The 16,997-nt window shown below is 34.8% G+C and overlaps 1 protein-coding gene across 2 annotated transcripts in view; it reads right to left on the reverse strand.

Annotated features, from left to right (window-relative positions):
• Positions 1-240: 240 nt before the first annotated feature.
• Positions 241-16,997, reverse strand: part of ATAD2 (ATPase family AAA domain containing 2) — a 54,729-nt gene continuing 37,972 nt past the window's right edge. For both annotated transcript variants that reach the window (XM_036232994.1, XM_016131188.2), the window contains exons 20-28: positions 10,781-10,916; positions 9,416-9,612; positions 8,697-8,856; positions 6,621-6,743; positions 6,350-6,493; positions 4,353-4,745; positions 2,689-2,822; positions 1,700-1,828; positions 241-1,126 (exon numbers count right to left, since the gene is read on the reverse strand). In XM_036232994.1, coding sequence (XP_036088887.1) covers positions 1,082-1,126; positions 1,700-1,828; positions 2,689-2,822; positions 4,353-4,745; positions 6,350-6,493; positions 6,621-6,743; positions 8,697-8,856; positions 9,416-9,612; positions 10,781-10,916 — 1,461 coding nt within the window. In that variant the 3' untranslated portion in view covers positions 241-1,081. The remainder of the gene's footprint in view (positions 1,127-1,699; positions 1,829-2,688; positions 2,823-4,352; positions 4,746-6,349; positions 6,494-6,620; positions 6,744-8,696; positions 8,857-9,415; positions 9,613-10,780; positions 10,917-16,997) is intronic.

A 16,997-nucleotide genomic window follows, 5' to 3' on the forward strand; every position in this document is an offset into this window, starting at 1 on the left:
ACTGGCATTGCTTTATAAATTACATAAGACAGTATTAATTAAGGTATCTGAATTACTGGGTTTCGGAAGGCTTTAAACACATATCCAGATAAATCAACGAAAGACGCTCAACTCTGAAATTGTATTAGAATCTAATCTCCCATATGAGATCATTATCCTGTATTCCTTTTGAAATTTCCAACAGAAGGTATTTTACAAACTAACATAAGAATGTCTCCTAAGAAAAAAAAAGAATATGCATGGCGGTGAATGAATGGCTTTATTGCTTTAAGAAAGAAATGTATTTTTGGTATCATTAATACAAAATTTATAATATTTATATAATTGTATATAAAAGGTATCTATAGAATATAACCTAAACACAAATTTAGAAGGATATAAACATTTTCAAATATAAAAACTTTGTGCTATTAAAAAGCTGTTTAACAAAGCAGTTATTAACACATTTGTTGTGTGTATAATCATAAAAGTTAACTAAAAAATACTTAAACTATTAATTAACCCAAATCAGAATTAGAAAAATGTTCATCTAAAAAGCATGAATTTTGACATTCAGGTACAGAATTGTCAGGGGCCCTCTGGCAAATCATAACTTGACAATGGCTTTTAAGTAACTGGGCACAGGAAGATAAAGGCAGATGGGAGAAGCGCTGAAGAAAACAAAGATGGTAACGACATAACAGTTAAGTTTCTAGCCTGATACAACTGACTATTCGCAAGAAGGACAGAATTAAAAGTGCTTAAAATAAAAAATGTCAATGTCACTAATTACTCAAGTGCCATAAAACATTAGTTATCAAAATTAACTTTATTATTAAGAGCTGGCCACACTTCAACTAACGATATGCCACAGCATTAGTACCACTATAGTGCCTTGTTCAGTCACACTCCCAGTATTTATCAGTAATCTCTGTAATTTATCTTACACATGTACATAAATACCAAGAAACTTTAAATATCCTTATTTACTATTTTAATTTTTTCCTTAAAGATGCAGGATTTCATCTTGCATCAATTATGTGGATATGACAAAAGTGAATTAAATAGATACAGAATATAAAGAATATATGATACCATGACGTCACGATCTGGAACAACTGAAGTTTTCTACCTCTTGCTCCATTTTCTAGATAAACAAAAGAAAGAAAAGATAGTAAGTTTCAATGCAGAAAAAGTAAAACAATACTGTATTGCTGGGGTTTTCCCCCCAGTAAACATGCTTAAGAATTTAAGTATAGTGAAAATAGAAATTTAGTTCAGTATTAAGACTATCACATAAATTAATATCACTGATGAGACTTCATTATTTAAATCCCTTTGAAATAAATATGAGATGCATTCATCTTAAGTTATTTCAATTATACTATATAGATATCAATGTTTTTTCCCTAATATCTATTTTTAAAAGTAAGTACTCTAAAACCCATTGCAAAGCAAGATTAGCTAAAAACAAATAGGTCTATCTTAAGTCTGTCTTAAAAAAGAGCTATGTATCTTCATTAATAAACAAAATAAAGATTTTCATAGTTTACTGATACTGCAGTCCCACTGCTTATTAAACAAACACAAACTAGTGAAGTATTAGATTAAAAAGTATAGAACTCAAGTATACCTAGAGATAATCCATAATGCACATATTAAACAATGGTCTTTAAAAAGTCTTATAAAATTGGTTAATTTCTTATATAGATCAGCTTACCTGAATAAGTGTTGTTTTGTCATAGTCCCTGCGATGGTGATAAATACACTGGCTAATTATTGCATACAAATTTTCCAACTGGAAAATATTGTATTCTTGACTCTTTTTAACGACAATCTTCAAAAGATTCTAAAAAAAAACATGAGTATTTACATATTTGAGAGATAAATTCTCTGAGACAAGATATTTTAATTTTGAAGATTTGGGGCCTGTTTAGCATATAAACAAGAGAGAAGGCAGACCAAATTATTTGATGAGACATGGCAGCCTCTGATAGTGGCTCCGGCATTTCACTGTAATTATTATTATCACGAGTCTATGATTCTGTCTCTGTGCTGGGTAACTCTCAACTTAAAAACTGGAGCTGAGGAGGTTGCCAATTTCCATTCTACCCGTAAATCTCTACTGACATATTAAAAAATAATTTTAAACTAGAGCAATATTAAAAAAAAAAGCAACGTTTTTGCAGGGTATTTTATGGCACTGTAAGTACATTATAACTATTCCATTATGTGAAACAAAAAGAAAGTACATAAATGGTGAACCACCTCACCACCTCGGGGTTCTTTTCCTTATAAAAAAAGATTTTCCATCTGCTCAGTGTTTTTTTTTTTTTATGTCTGAAATGGACTCACTAGATTTCTCTGATTCGTCCAAGTCTGGCCCTACCGGGATACACCATTACCTCGTGGTTAACAACAAATGTCATTATGGAAAACAAAAAACTAACTGAAATTGTTATGTTATGGTCATAAAAACAATGTATGGGATCAATGATGTAGACAAATCTGTTAAAACTATAATGTCAACATGCTAGCCATCTCCAGCCACCACCTTTATGAAAGTTATAATATACCAAGCTTATCCTTTCATAACAGATCATTATTTATTACATGCCAAACTGGTAAACTGTACTATTGCAGACCTTCTTTTGGTGAGTTATGTCACTAATGTGCACAATGAAAGCATTACAGTTCCAGTTTACATACTTTCAATCGTTCGTGGTCCACAACAAGAGACGGTGTAGGTTGAGAAAGAATGGCCAAAGCCTTCTCAACACTGATGAGCTGCTGCTGCTCTACTTGGGATCGTCTAGCTCGAGTCATTCGCAGAACACACATTTCTAGGATAAATAATTAAGTAACATTATTATTTGGTTCACAGACATTAATCTCTAAAATAAATATTAGGTGAATAAAATAGCAGGACATATTTACTAAGATACAAATACCAATTCTGGCTTATCGACCCTACTGTAAGGTTAAGAGTGTGCCACTTACAGACTCAAAAATTAAGGACATTTTAAGTATTTTTCAATTGAGTATTTCAGGGTTAGACTGTCTTCTACTTAGGCTTGAAACCCAGAGACTTCAAGAGCTCTGAGATGGGACCTCAGCAATCTAGAACAGGAGTTCCAGACTACCACCTACAGACCAAATCTGGCCTTCTGCAATAAATCAACTTCCATTAGAACACAGCCACATCCACTTTACATATGCACGTCACCGTGGCTTTTCTGGCAGGGCTGAGGAGCTGTGAAAGAGGCTGTAGAGCTAAATATTTACTATCTGCTCTTTGTAAAAATTTGTCTATCCCTGATCTAGAACAATCTATTTACTGATAGATGAGAAAAATGAGGACAAGAGAGATAAAAAAGACTTTTCTAAGGTCAATACACCTGATTTTTAAAGAGCCCAAACAAGAACCCAAATCTCCTGATATGTAAACAAATATGTCTCACAAGTACTTTTTTAAAAAGATGATAAAAAATAAAAAATCTCAATTCTGAAACCAAATAAAACATACAAATTATAAAGTCAGAGGATTAACATTTAAAATACCCACATTGGAAAGGCTATATCCTAGTCCATTCTGCCATGATTGATTACTCAAGCACACTGAAATTCATTTCAAGAAAATCCTTGAAGATTTATCTACAGCACATAAACCACTGAAGAAAACCAGTATCATTAAGTCAATACCTGTTTTTGACCAAAATACATTTTTGATCCTGTATTGCTCTTTTTGCTTTGTAAGACTACATAATGTTCGCCTTTTCCAAAGATCCAACAAATCTAATGCCAAAGGTCCACTAAGGTCCAAATAGAAGACAATTCTAAATGAAAAACTTTGGGAGTGAAATTATTAGAATAAATATAATCTTTGAATTAACTTACAATATGGATACAGGAATGATGGGGGGAAGATTTGTTCTACATCACTCAGCAAGAATCACAGGAAACTGCTTATCTTGCTTAAAGATGAGAAGGTATCCTGCCAGCTTTTAAAAACTGCAGAGGCAAGCACTTTGTTTTAGCTGAATTATTTTAGTCAATCTTCAAAATATGTCATTAACCTGCAACTATCTACCCCAATTTTTCAGAAGAGAAAAGTGAGGCTGGTAGGTCAAGAACCTTGCCCAGGGTTACAAGCTACTAAGTGGTGGACTACGAGCTCAAATCCAGGTCTGTTAGATGCCATAGTGTGCTTTTAATGACAGTGATTTATTAGCTCGACCTATATTAAGATAATGCTATTTTTACTAATACCTGCACCATAAAAGCCAAGAAAAAAACTGAAATGGTAGTCACTTAAGAACTCTGAGTAAAACATCTTTTAAAATTAAGGAGTTGTTTAATTGAAAAAGACTTACCTTTTGCTTCATTTTCATCAGATATATCAAGTATCTGAGAGCTGAAAGCATCTCCATTGCAAGTAATCTTATCTTTTCTCAATTCTGCACATGCTGTAGTCTTCCCAGATTCTTCAAGTTCATTTTCAATACTACAAATACTTGAATTATTTCCCAATTCTTTTTTGCCTTCAGAGACATTTTGGTACTTCTCATTTTCTTCCATTGAAGACTCTTCCGTGTTTCTGGTCTCATTGTGATCTAAAGTTATATCGTGATTTTCTTCTGTATCACTCTCAATTTTGTCATCTGTGACATTCTGGCTATCGTCTTTTGTCTGTGAAATTTTCTTTCGCTTTGTTATCGTGCCTAGGTACCACTTCGACTTTTTGCGGATTTTTCTCTTCAATTGAGCTTCAGAGAATTTAAAGAGAAAGGATAAAAGAATATTCAACAATTTTCTAAAGGCTAAGAAAGTGGGGGAAAATACCTCCTGAGATATAAGATAGAGAATTTGAGAAATCACTGTAGTTTTGAACGGTTGGAATATAGAAGCAAAAGTATACAGTACTGAGAAGAAGGTAGAGAAGTGGGCAATGACCTGTCATTCTAAAAAGTTTGAATTTTGCCTTGAATAATTTTTCTAAAATCTTGAATAATTTTAAGGAGAGCAGTGCATGATCTGATGCAAATACTACAAAAAACACTTCAGCAGTAGTGTGAGGAATGAACTATACAGAAAGGGCAAGATTAAAAATGGCCTACACTTATTAAGTGCCGACCATATAGCAGGAACTCTTCTAAATCCTTCATGTGCAACAACTCATTGAAATTTTACTTTAACCTGATCAGGTTTGTTACCATTATAAATGTTATTTTATAGATAAAGAAACTGAAGTATAGAAAGATTAAACATTCTGCCTAGACTAGACACAGCATAACCACATTGCAATATTATATTTGGAAGATTTATCCATACTGTTATATGTAGTAGAAGTTTAATCACTTTCACTGCTTTACAATAATCTGCATTTTCCCATTCTACTGCTGATGGGCATCTGGGTTGCTCCCAGTGTTGGGCTGTTATGAATATCTGTTCTATGAACATTTTTGTATGTGTCTTTGATGAACATCACTCATGCAATCCTGCTGCGTATATAACCAGGAATGGATTGTTTTAAGGTGGTCCATAAGGAAATTAAGGACATGAAAAAAGACTCCCTTAAAACAATATGTATATATACATATATGTATATGTGTGCATGTGTACACACACATATACATACACACACACACACTTGCTTAAAGTTGATTTGACTGAGAGCATTCTGGTAGAGGAGGTCTCTTGCAATTTGCCTTGCTCATCTTTCCTTCTTCAGCTACCTGTTCCCTTTTTTGCAAAAGTAGTGCTTACTTCTATCTCAGATCAATTACCCCATGATGGACAGACCTGCAGTACAATAATGGAAGGTTCTAACACCAGCAAAACACACACACACACACACACACACACACACTTTTAAAACTTCTGTGTGAAAGCACTAGAGATCTAATAACGCATTGAGGAATATGATAACAAAGTCTGGGAAAACACATGGATAGCTGAGAGGCTAAGAAGCTGAGAGTTTGACATTCATGGGGCTTAGAAAGCAAGAAATGGAATTAAGTGCCTGCCAAGAAAGGAGGTCTTGGGAAAACCCATGGGCTCTGGGTTGGTACCCTGTGAAGTTACATTCCAAGCATAAGGAGGAACAGAAAATAGACCAGAATTTATAGCAAATGCAAATCAGTTGCAAATCAAGTCAACACACAAGGAGATGAAAGTGAACTGAGGCTGCAAGTGGTACAGCATCACAAACCTGGATTTATTTCAAGAATGCAAAGTTGCCTTAATATTAACAAAATTAATATAATTCACTACATCAATATAAAGAAAGGAAACTTAGGGAGAAAGTAAATGGCATCAGAAGAGAAGAAAGGTTACAATTTCTAAGTGAATATTACCCAAGCACACTTACCAGGAGTGCTGCAAGCCACAGGAGTACTGGGTGTCTTTAGCTTTTCATTCTGCTCTGATTCTGATCTTCTTTCACCAGCAGGAGTGGAATTTTGCTTTGGCATCACATGGTAATAAGATGGGGCATATTTGGAGGAGCTACAACCTTACAGACATGTGAAATGTCAAATCAAATTTCCAGATTTCAAAATTATCTGAAGAATTAATTAAAAGAACTCACAGTACAAGAAAAAAGAAAAGCATCTTTTTCTGATGCCAAATAATCTTCCTACCTCTTTTTTTTCTAGATTCCTGAATTTCTTCACAAAGCTGTTCAAAGTCTTCATCAAGTTCTTCTTTAATTATTGCATAGGCAGTATCTCTTAAAGCACAGGCTCTATGCCGAATAAGACGATCTGAGAAATTAATTATTAAAGGATTTAAAATTTTCTCCTTTTAACAATTTACCCAAAATAAACTGAACATTATGAGCTAAGGTTGTAGCCATTACAATTCCTCTGTTAGTTTTACCAGGAATAGTAAAAGTTACCGAAATGGTGTTATTCTGCTTTGGTGCTAATCTAATGTTCTGGACATCTGATTCATTATGGCAGACTAATCCCAAACAATTTTATTACTATGTCCTATCTAGATCCTTTTAAGTATCAGGAAAAAATATAAGAATCAATCAATGCAAGACTAAACAACATAATGACAACAAAAACAGAAAGGAAGGCTTAGTGTCATCAGTGAACCAAAATGTAAAGGAATTTTGGAAGAGATACAGAAAATGCTACTGCATTGACAGAGAAACTAAACAAAGGCAATGAAAGAGCAATTAATCCTACACAGGACACACTGGGAAAAATCCTAAAGTGAGTCCAAGTACTATAAACTGGAATATGCTGAGGCAGAAGGCAGGTAATAAATAAATAAATACATGATTGATTGAATAGCTGGGTCAGTCCCTCTCAGAGAGCAGTAGGCTCCAATATTCACACCTAAGTTGTTTTTGACAATTGCTACACTGTCGGAAGGGATGTTGGAGAAGGCTGTAACATATCACTTGAGCCTAAAGAAAGGCAGAGCAAAATTGAAGCACTGGTTTCCAAAGTGTGGTAGCATCAGAATCATCTACGAACTTATCTGAAATGCAAATTCTACAGAATCAGAAACCCTGGACATGAGGCCCAGCAATCTGTATCTTAAGTCTTTTCGGAGATTCTGTTGCTTGCTATAGTTTGAACATCACTGTTCTAAAGTAATTTCAGGCTGTCACATGGACAGAAAGAGAAGTAGCAGCAGTATGATTGCAATGAAACTAAAAAAGCCCTCAGCCTTTAGGTTAAATGCTTCCTTCTTTTTAAAATGAAGGGGTGGTTCCCAGCTTGGTATCCTGATTCCCACTGCTTACCCCCAGAACTCTGAACTACAAGGAAAAGCCTAGGGAACGTGGAATGGAAGACTAGGAGGGGAAAACAGTGAGCCTTTCAATTGCTGAAGAGGTCCCTATGCTAATTAATCTAATTTATAAGCACTACCAATTTAAAAACAGAAAGCCAATGTACTGGAGGGGAAAATTTATGCAGGAAACAGATTATTTTTTTTAAAAAATATTATCCACTGAAAGTGTTAAAGACATTGCATCCATAAAACAATAGGAAGTTAGAAAAAATAAATACCTGAGAAAAAATATTTTTGGAAATGAATAAGTTTATATCAAATATGTAGATATTTGACTACATCATTATATATTAACAACTATATACTTTAAAAAAATCGTGTACTTTATAAATTTTATTTATTAGTAGACTGGTGAGAGTGAATGCATAGTAAAGGTCTGGATAGACATCCCCAAACTTAACAGTGTCTGCCTTTGGAGAAAGGAAATGGGGGACTTAGTTTTTAAAACATTATTATTAGCAAGTATCACACTGTATTGCATTTGTAACAAAAATTGTAATGGTCTTAACCAAGAAAATCCTTTCAAACCTATTTTATTACAGTGTTTATTTTTCCACACTGAGAAAGGACATTCATATACATAGGAAAACAAGCTAAACTGTTATTGTAACTTTGTGTCTCATTAGAGGATATATTATGTAGTAAACACAGGGGTTTCAGAGTGAAAGAAATCTGCATTCAAATTCTGCCTCTGCCGCTCCTTGGCGGCAGTATAATCCTGAATAAGTTTTTAACCTCTCTAAATTTGTAATGAAAATGAGAAATAGGGTTGTTGTGAAAATTAAATGGTACTCTGAATATAAAATGTTTACAATATAGCATTTGGCATACAATCAACCCCCACTAAGTGTCGGCAACTTCCATTCCACCCCACTTCCACCTGGAAAAAACCCACTAATGCTCACCTCCAGGATCTCTATCTGGATTGTATTCTAAAGCATTACTACAGATTAGATCAATATCACTCAAATAGTCTTTTACAGTCAGATACTTGTGAAGATCAATTTTACTGATTACAGATGAAAGGTCCATTGGTTGCTTTATTACACTGACATAATCAGGAACCTAAAATTCAAACAAATAACCAAATCACTAAATTAACTCTGAACATAAAAACATTTCGGTCAACTTTCTTTGCCAGGCTATAGTAGAAAATAAACACGTAAGAGATAATGATAATATATTAATATGAAACCTTTGACTCTATTTAAGGCTGGTTTTATTTTGGGGCAATATATCTTCAGTAACATCCTATATCTCTGTCCTTAACCAAACACCACCCATCCTTCCATGTCAACTTAAGGCTTCACTCTCCAGCTCACTCTGTAGGTTAATAGTATCACTTAGCGTATCATTAAGGTATTCTCAAATGGCTTCTAGAATGTTTGGGCTGAGCAGACAAAGTTAGCTGTCTATTTTCCGCAGAAAAGGAAATACATTATCTTAAAGTTTCCATGTGCTTAGGATACCACACAGTACATTTCCATGTGCTTAGGATACCACACAGTACATTTCCATATACAGAAAACAAGTTCTGAGTATAGAAAGAGAACTGCATAAACTATTCACATATTTACTTTTGAGGCATTATAGTTTAGAACACATTTGATCCAAAGATTAATACCTCATCGGGGTCAACAGGTTTAGTAAATACTCTGAATCGCTTGTCAATAGCAAGCCTATGTGTAACATTTCTTAAGAAAATCCGGAGTTCTCTAAATGTATCTTCTTCTTGTTCTTCTAGTCGTTTCACTTCTTCTGCTGTCAGTGGTTTTGGCTCTGGTGGCGGTGCTACTGGGAGTACCTCCAGGGCCTGCAAAACTTCATACAAATGGAAGATTTTAGTTACTACTCTCCCATCATGTCAAGTGCGACAAATGATTCAGTGCACATGGCAGCCAGGCTTTCAGGGGTTATCCTCCTTATATGTACCAGGAAATCAGAGAATTTGGAATGCTAATTCCCAAGTCATTACCTCCATTCCATTTTAAAATCATTTAAAAAATTATTAAAACTTTAAGAAGAATATTCTAACTATTGAAAAAGTCTTCTTTACTAATTTTGAACTAATGAAAAACTGTGGTATGTTTCAAATATAACAAAAGTTTAATTTTGTTTTACCAGATAAGCACTGGCTATTCAGGATCAAAAAAGGAATATGAGAGTACTGCCCCAATAAATTAGCAAACTATTTTAAGGGAGTAAGAGACATAATTATAACAACATTATAACGTCATTTTAGTATGAAAAAGTACAGTGGGTCAAAGACAGAAAATTAGTTTTGCCTAGATAGGTTAGGGAAGAAAAAATGAGTTCTACTAAAAGCATAAGGCTTCCTTAGGCAGAGATGGGGGATGAGGAGAGAAGCATTACTGACAGAGAGCAAGTATGAACGCCATCATGAAAGGGCAGGAATACGTTGCCTATGGTATAAAGACAGAGTGCTTTGCAAGGAAAGAGGTGGGGAAAGGAGGGAGAGAGAACGAAAGTGCCAAAATTCGGCTTGGAAAGACAGATTTGGGCTACACTATGAATTCCGGCCCAAAGTCCACAAAGACTGGGGCTATACTATGAAAGTCCTTGTGTGCTTTAAGAACTTTAGTCTCTTTCAATGGGGAACAGATTTCTTTTTTTAAATTTATGCCTACAGCACCTGGTCTTCCTAGGTGGTCTCTCATCCAAATACTAACCAGATTTGACCTTGCTTAGCTTCTGAGATCAGACATCAGGCTTGTTCAGGGTGGCGTGGCCAGAGACCATGGACCATGCTCCACTGGGGCATGAACCCAGAAACTTCCGCATGTAAAGCAGATGTGCTGAACGCTACACTATGGAACCACGTCCGGGAACAGATTTTTAAGCAGAAGTTATCAACTTCACGACTAAAGTTTTTGAGCTTGTGTTATAAGAAGATGGCAATGCCATTAACTGCCATCTCATTCTCACTTTCTCAAACTTATCATATATTAACTTTGATAGAGTAACTAACCTGCTTTCTTTTTTGAAATAGGAGGCTTGGCAGCTTGCTTTAGAATTAAATCTTCAAAAAATTTGGTCCGTTCTTCTTTACTGGGTAACTGGACATTGAAAATTTCTCCATAATCATGGATAAATAATTCTTGCACCTTAAAAAAAAAATAAGTGCATCACACACACACACACAAGTATCAATCATTCAATACAACAGTAGGTTGCACATATATATTTTTTAATAACAATCTAAGTTTGTAATAAAGAAATGATCTCTAAATTTTTTACATATGGTAGATTTGTGTATAAAGCCATATATGCAACAGATTAGAAACTAAAAAACATGGGATGTTCAAAACTCAAGACTGGTAATTGACATGTATTGTTTTACTTAAAGTATTTTGTTAAGATCAATTAATTCACTTTCAGTCTAAAGAGAGCTATGAGAATGAGTGGGTTGTTCAGTAAGAATAAAGGCTAAAAATTAACAAGTGTTGGTGAGGCTGTAGAGAAATTAAAATTCTTGTGCTGGTAGGACTGTAAAATAGTTCAGCCATTAACATTCGGTTAACATTCACCATGGAAAACAGTATGATGGTTCTTTAAAAGGTTAAACACAGAATTACCATGTAGCCCAGTATATATAAATATATATATATTTATTTTCAACAAACAGAAAACAAAGACTCAAGCAGATACTTATAAACCAACAATCACAGCAGGAGTATTCACAATCGCCAAGAAACAGACAATCCAAGGGCTCATCTCCAGATGAATGGACACACAAAATGTGGTACACAGACATACAGTATTATTCACCCTTAAAAATGAATGAAATTCTAACATATGCTACAACATGAACCTTGAAAACATTAGGCTAAGTGAAATAAGCCATTCACAAAAGGACAAGTACCATACACCTCCAACTATATGAGCTGCCAAAAAAAGAATAAAGGCAAAACACATCCCAAAAGAATGTTTCTAAACAAACCCCTAGACCTTTTCCAGTACGATTATTAGAGGGTAATAATGTTTATTCCTTGTATAATTCTTGTATACTTTGTTTATATCTTTAATATACAGAAGTTTATATTCATACCTTTTGTATTGTCTGCTTTGCAGTCTTCCATGCTCTAAGATAATAAAAATGTTCTCCTCTAGATACATTACAATATGAACATTTTCCTCCTATTGTCTCAACAGTCTCTATTTTTGATAATTTATTAAATTACTATGAATACAAAAGTCTACTAATAAACCATATTCCATTAATTTGTCCATTCTGGCCCAAATTTCAGAGTTTTAATTACTAACTGTGGTATATTTTAATATTTGGTGGGTTGAAAACTGCTTTTTCAAAAATTTCTGGGAAATTCACGGACTTTCTTCTACTTATTAAAGAATCTACTTATTTTGTGATTTCTATTGGAATTTGTATCTTTTCCCCCTTTTCTGGTGTCCTGGAAGTTTTATGTTGTATTTTTATTCTTTTATTGTTGTGTTTTAACAGACACACCCGAGTCTTCTTTTCCAATCACACTGTAAGGTTAATAAACATTTACATAACAGAAAAAAACCTCAATGTGCTTTTACTTCCGTCTTCTCCTTCACCATGTCCTCCTGCCATTTCAAGTTCAGACCAAGCCCAACTTAGATTCAGTTTCGCATTCCTTTATAAATTTTTTCTATTATAATTTGGTGACGTTTTACTATTTTCTTTGCTCACTGCTTGTTACATGCCACTTCTACAAAATAAAAAATCCAAGAGAAGTAATCCTTTAATAATTCTTTCAGTCAAGGCTTTATGGGTAACAGTTTCTTGGGTATTGCATGTTCGAAAAAATATTTTGTTCTCTAAATGCTAACTTCACTGGGCAAAAATAATTATAGGCCCCAAATTATTTTCCTTCGAATCTTTGAAAATATGGCTCAGTTGTCTCCTTAGTAGCCAGTATTACCAATGAAAAAGTAAAAGCAATTTGATTTTCAGCCTTTTCTACTAATGTTTTTTCTCCTGGAAGGTTTTCTCTGTACTTTTAGCATTCTGAAATTTTATTCAGATGTGGGCCTTTTATCTTTTTTTTCCATTTTACTTATTAATTCTTTAATGTCGCCACATATTTGACACCTTTTACCCCATCTACCTCCCTCTCCCACCATCCCCCGGTTGCCACAAGTCCATTGTCCATGAGTCTCTGTTATTTGTCCTGTTTGTTTGCTGTTTTTAGGTTTATATCCCACATGTAAGTGATATCATGTGATTTTCAACTTTTTCTGTCTGGCTTATTTCGCTTAGTATGATTATCTCGAGGTTCATCCATGTTGTCATAAATGACAGTATTTCATCTCTTCTTATGGCTGAGTAATATTCCAATGTATATATGTACCACAGCTTCTTTATCCAATCATCTCTCATAGGACACGTCAGTTGCTTCCATGTCCTGGCCACCATGAATAATGCTGCTGTGAACATCGGTGTGCGAATATCTTTAGATATGAGTTTTCAAGTCTTTGGGGTAAATACCCAGTAGAGAAATTGCTAGATCAGATGGTAGATCAATTCTTAGTTTTTTGAGGCACCACCACACTGTTTTCCACAGTGGCTGTACCAATTTGTAGTCCTGCCAGCAGTGTATGAGGATTCTTTTTTCTCCACATCCTCTCCAAAAATGTGGGCCTTTTCATATCCATCAAGTTGGAACACTAGGCCTTTTAAATCTGAAGACTTATAGTATTCTTTAATTCTAGGATCTGTTCTAGTTAGAGACTCTTCTACACTGTTTCTATAAATCCCATTACACAGATGTTACACTTGAATCTATCTTGTCCATTTCCTTTAACTTATTCCTCACTTTTCAAATCTTTGTCCCTCTGTACTATGCACTGTAAGCATTCCTGGTCTCATGATCTTCCACCTTGCTAATTCACTCTTCATCCGTGTCTGCTCCTTTTCAGGCCTATCGTTTTTTTTTTTTTAAGTGAGGGGAGTAACTTAAAATGTCTCCAATTGGTTCATTTCCACAAAAGTCTGTTGGTGATACATGGATATGATTATGGAGTTTTCCTTCCGCAAATGATTATTTATAATCTTATTACTGTTTGGAAATCTGACTGTCCACAGATGATTTTCTGTTTATTCTAGCTTCTATTTCCAGTGATTACGGAAGAAGCCATTCTATACTGGAAAATGAATGTGTCTGTCATTTGTCTTCTGGGCACAGGGGCTTGCCATTCATCCTGCTAGCAAGAGCCACAGATAAATCGCTGCTCTACACAGTAGTCCTTGGGCCCACCTTCACTGCTCTGAGGACGAACGATTCTGCTGACTACTTACTGTTGGCATGGCCAGAAGAAAGCCAATTACCCTAAAGTTATCCAAAAGCTCTTTTGAGTCCTTCCTAGCACTGACCAGAGCTAGAAATCACTCATCTTTCCAAACAGTCCTTTCATGCACATTCTTTAAACTGTAGTTACCCTTATCAATCTAATCCCCACTGCTTTATCTTTCAATGGATTCATGAAAGTTTCTAATCTATTGATAACAGTCTTTCTCATTTTTCCATACTGCCCTGAGTTGTTAGGGTCCACTCATTTTTGACTTATACCCTCATGAATATAGGGACTCTGAAGTTTTGAGATGAATAAACTTTAACGTAACAAATAATGGTATATACAATATTTCTCAGATGTTATATTCCAATGCTACAGACGTATCACTGAATCACTGAAGACTATGTAAGGCTCAAAGTAGACTCGCTTATTTGCGTCTATATAGATGCTATTATTAATTTTTTAAAATGAGTAAATTCTGGTCCTGTGCCCAACTCCACCATACTCTACAGGATGGTACTGGGATACTTCACACCCAGTTTACAATTATATGTTTAGAAAATATTACTCTAAGAAAACAGAGAAGCTATACTAAAACAAACAAACAAACAAACAAACCCTTTTAAGTACAGAAGTCCTACATTCTTGATAAAGTTATCCCTATTAAACTAATTAGTTTTTCAACCTTCCTATATCCATATAAAGAAAGTTCAGCTAGTTTGTCTTGTTACCAAGAGTATCAATTCCTCATCTTTGTGTCAAACTTTAAAGTTTTAACTGACAGTAAGTTCAATAAGCCAATGGTATAACGAGGCCACCAAACAATAATTCTCCTTTACTCTGTTAATCAGAGCACTGCTAGAATACTTCATGTATTCTAGGTACAGCCTTTCAAAGGACTATAAATGGAAAGACATTCAGGAGAGGGACTAGCATTTGGAAGAAACTAAAAATATGTGTAATGTGTGGCAGGCCAACTATTATCACAGTTCGCATTCTCTTTTTTTGTGCACATTGCTATATCATACTTCCTAGTCTCCCTTCCAATTAGGGGAGAGCTATGTGACTGAATTTTAGCCAATATAATGTAAAAAGAAATAATATACATTACTTTCAGATCAGGCCCATGAATAGGCCATTCCTTTCAGCTGGAGGGAATAAAAGCAACCTGGAAAGCCATGTAATGAAAACAAGAAAGATCTCTCAGCACGAGTGTCTGAGTGACTGCATGGGGGAGGGTAGATCTGTCAATCTAGGCACCTGCCTAATATTGTTAAGTAAGCAAGAAATAAGCTTCTATTTTCTTAATAACCCCAAGGAATATAATATATAGAAAACGAGTTTAGTGTAAATAAGCCTGAGACAGAATGGGGAGATAGAAATGAACATAAAAGAGTATTCGATTATACAAAGAGTTGTCATGATTAAGATAGATTAGACAGATTCTATACAGTACCTGGGAAACAAATGGAGATTAAGAAATGAAAGCTGCTCAAAAAAGTTGATTTTTTTTTTTAGGAGCTAGAGCTAACAAACTGAATAGTGAAGAGAGTGTTTTGACAAAGATAGGATATTCATGCAAAGAACAGGCTATAAAGGAGAGTACAGAACTAGGTGATTAACTAAACTAAAAACTTTAAGGGCTCTTGTCACCCTAAAGGTCTTTAATATGTACAGTAGGTCCTTGAATAGTGGTGTTTTGCTATGATGCTGATGAGATGCTGCAGGAACTTAACCCTTGTTTATATCAATAAGCTTATGGCAAAATCGGGTTCATTATATGGTGTTTCACTTAGTCGCTGAACCTATTGACAACGTTAAAAGAGGACTTACTGTGCTTAATGTTCATTTACCAGTTTATTCAACTTTTGGTTGAATAATTCACAATCAGCTATTAAAAGAGAGCCATCAGGGACATGATCTGGTCCTTTGATAACTCCTTGACCTCATTTCCTTCTACTATGCCCTTTACTCACTCTGCTCTAGCCAACCACCTGGCCTTGCTATTTTTCCAACACATTAAACATACTTTTTTTCCTTTCTTCATAGCCTTTGCACTTGATTTTCCTCTGCCAGGAAACTTTGTCCCTTGGATATTCAAATGAATCAATCAATACTTTACACTTTTCAGGTCTTTGCTCAAATGTGATGTTCTTAGTGAGGACTCATGTAGCCTATTTAACAATGTGACCCTTCAGACTCTTTTGGCACTATGTAAAGTTTTCTCTATAGCAATGTTAGTATTATATATTTATTTTTGTTTGTCTCCACTCAAGTAAAATATAAGCCCTAGGAAGATACAAATTCTTGTCTATACTGTTCATTGCTATATTCCCAGTGCCCAGAACCATGCCTGGCACAGAATAAGTACTCAATAAATGTTTCTAATAAAATATTTGAATTTACCTTCCTATAACTGTCCTAAAACTACAAATCGATTTTTTCGAAGGTATGGAAAAACTTATTAATTCATAAAGAAAAACACACAGAAGTCTACAATATGCTTATTATGTACTCCGGGAATAGAGAGGTGGAAAAAAAAAGTCCCTGACTTCACGTTCTTTATGTTCTGCTAGAAGAGACTGTCATACAAATTAATATATATGGCAGGGAGTGATAAAAACAAAGCAGAGTAAGAGAATAGAGAGCATTGGGTAGAGGAGCTATTGCTGTAATTGAGAAACCAATCAGGAAAGTCTGAGGTGACATCTGAGCAGAGACCGGAAGAAAATAAAGGACCATGCCAGGCAACTACCTAGGAGAGGAGTACTTCACACATAGCATGAACTTCTGTTCATTACTGGCAGTGGTATAAATTGGAACAAACTTGAAGGACAATAACTTGGTACTATCGAAAATTTAAATGTGCATACTCTTTAAACCAGTTATTCCACTTCTAGGAATGG

This window comes from Rousettus aegyptiacus, unplaced genomic scaffold (assembly GCF_014176215.1).
Source record: "Rousettus aegyptiacus isolate mRouAeg1 unplaced genomic scaffold, mRouAeg1.p scaffold_m13_p_15, whole genome shotgun sequence".
NCBI lineage: Eukaryota > Metazoa > Chordata > Mammalia > Chiroptera > Pteropodidae > Rousettus > Rousettus aegyptiacus.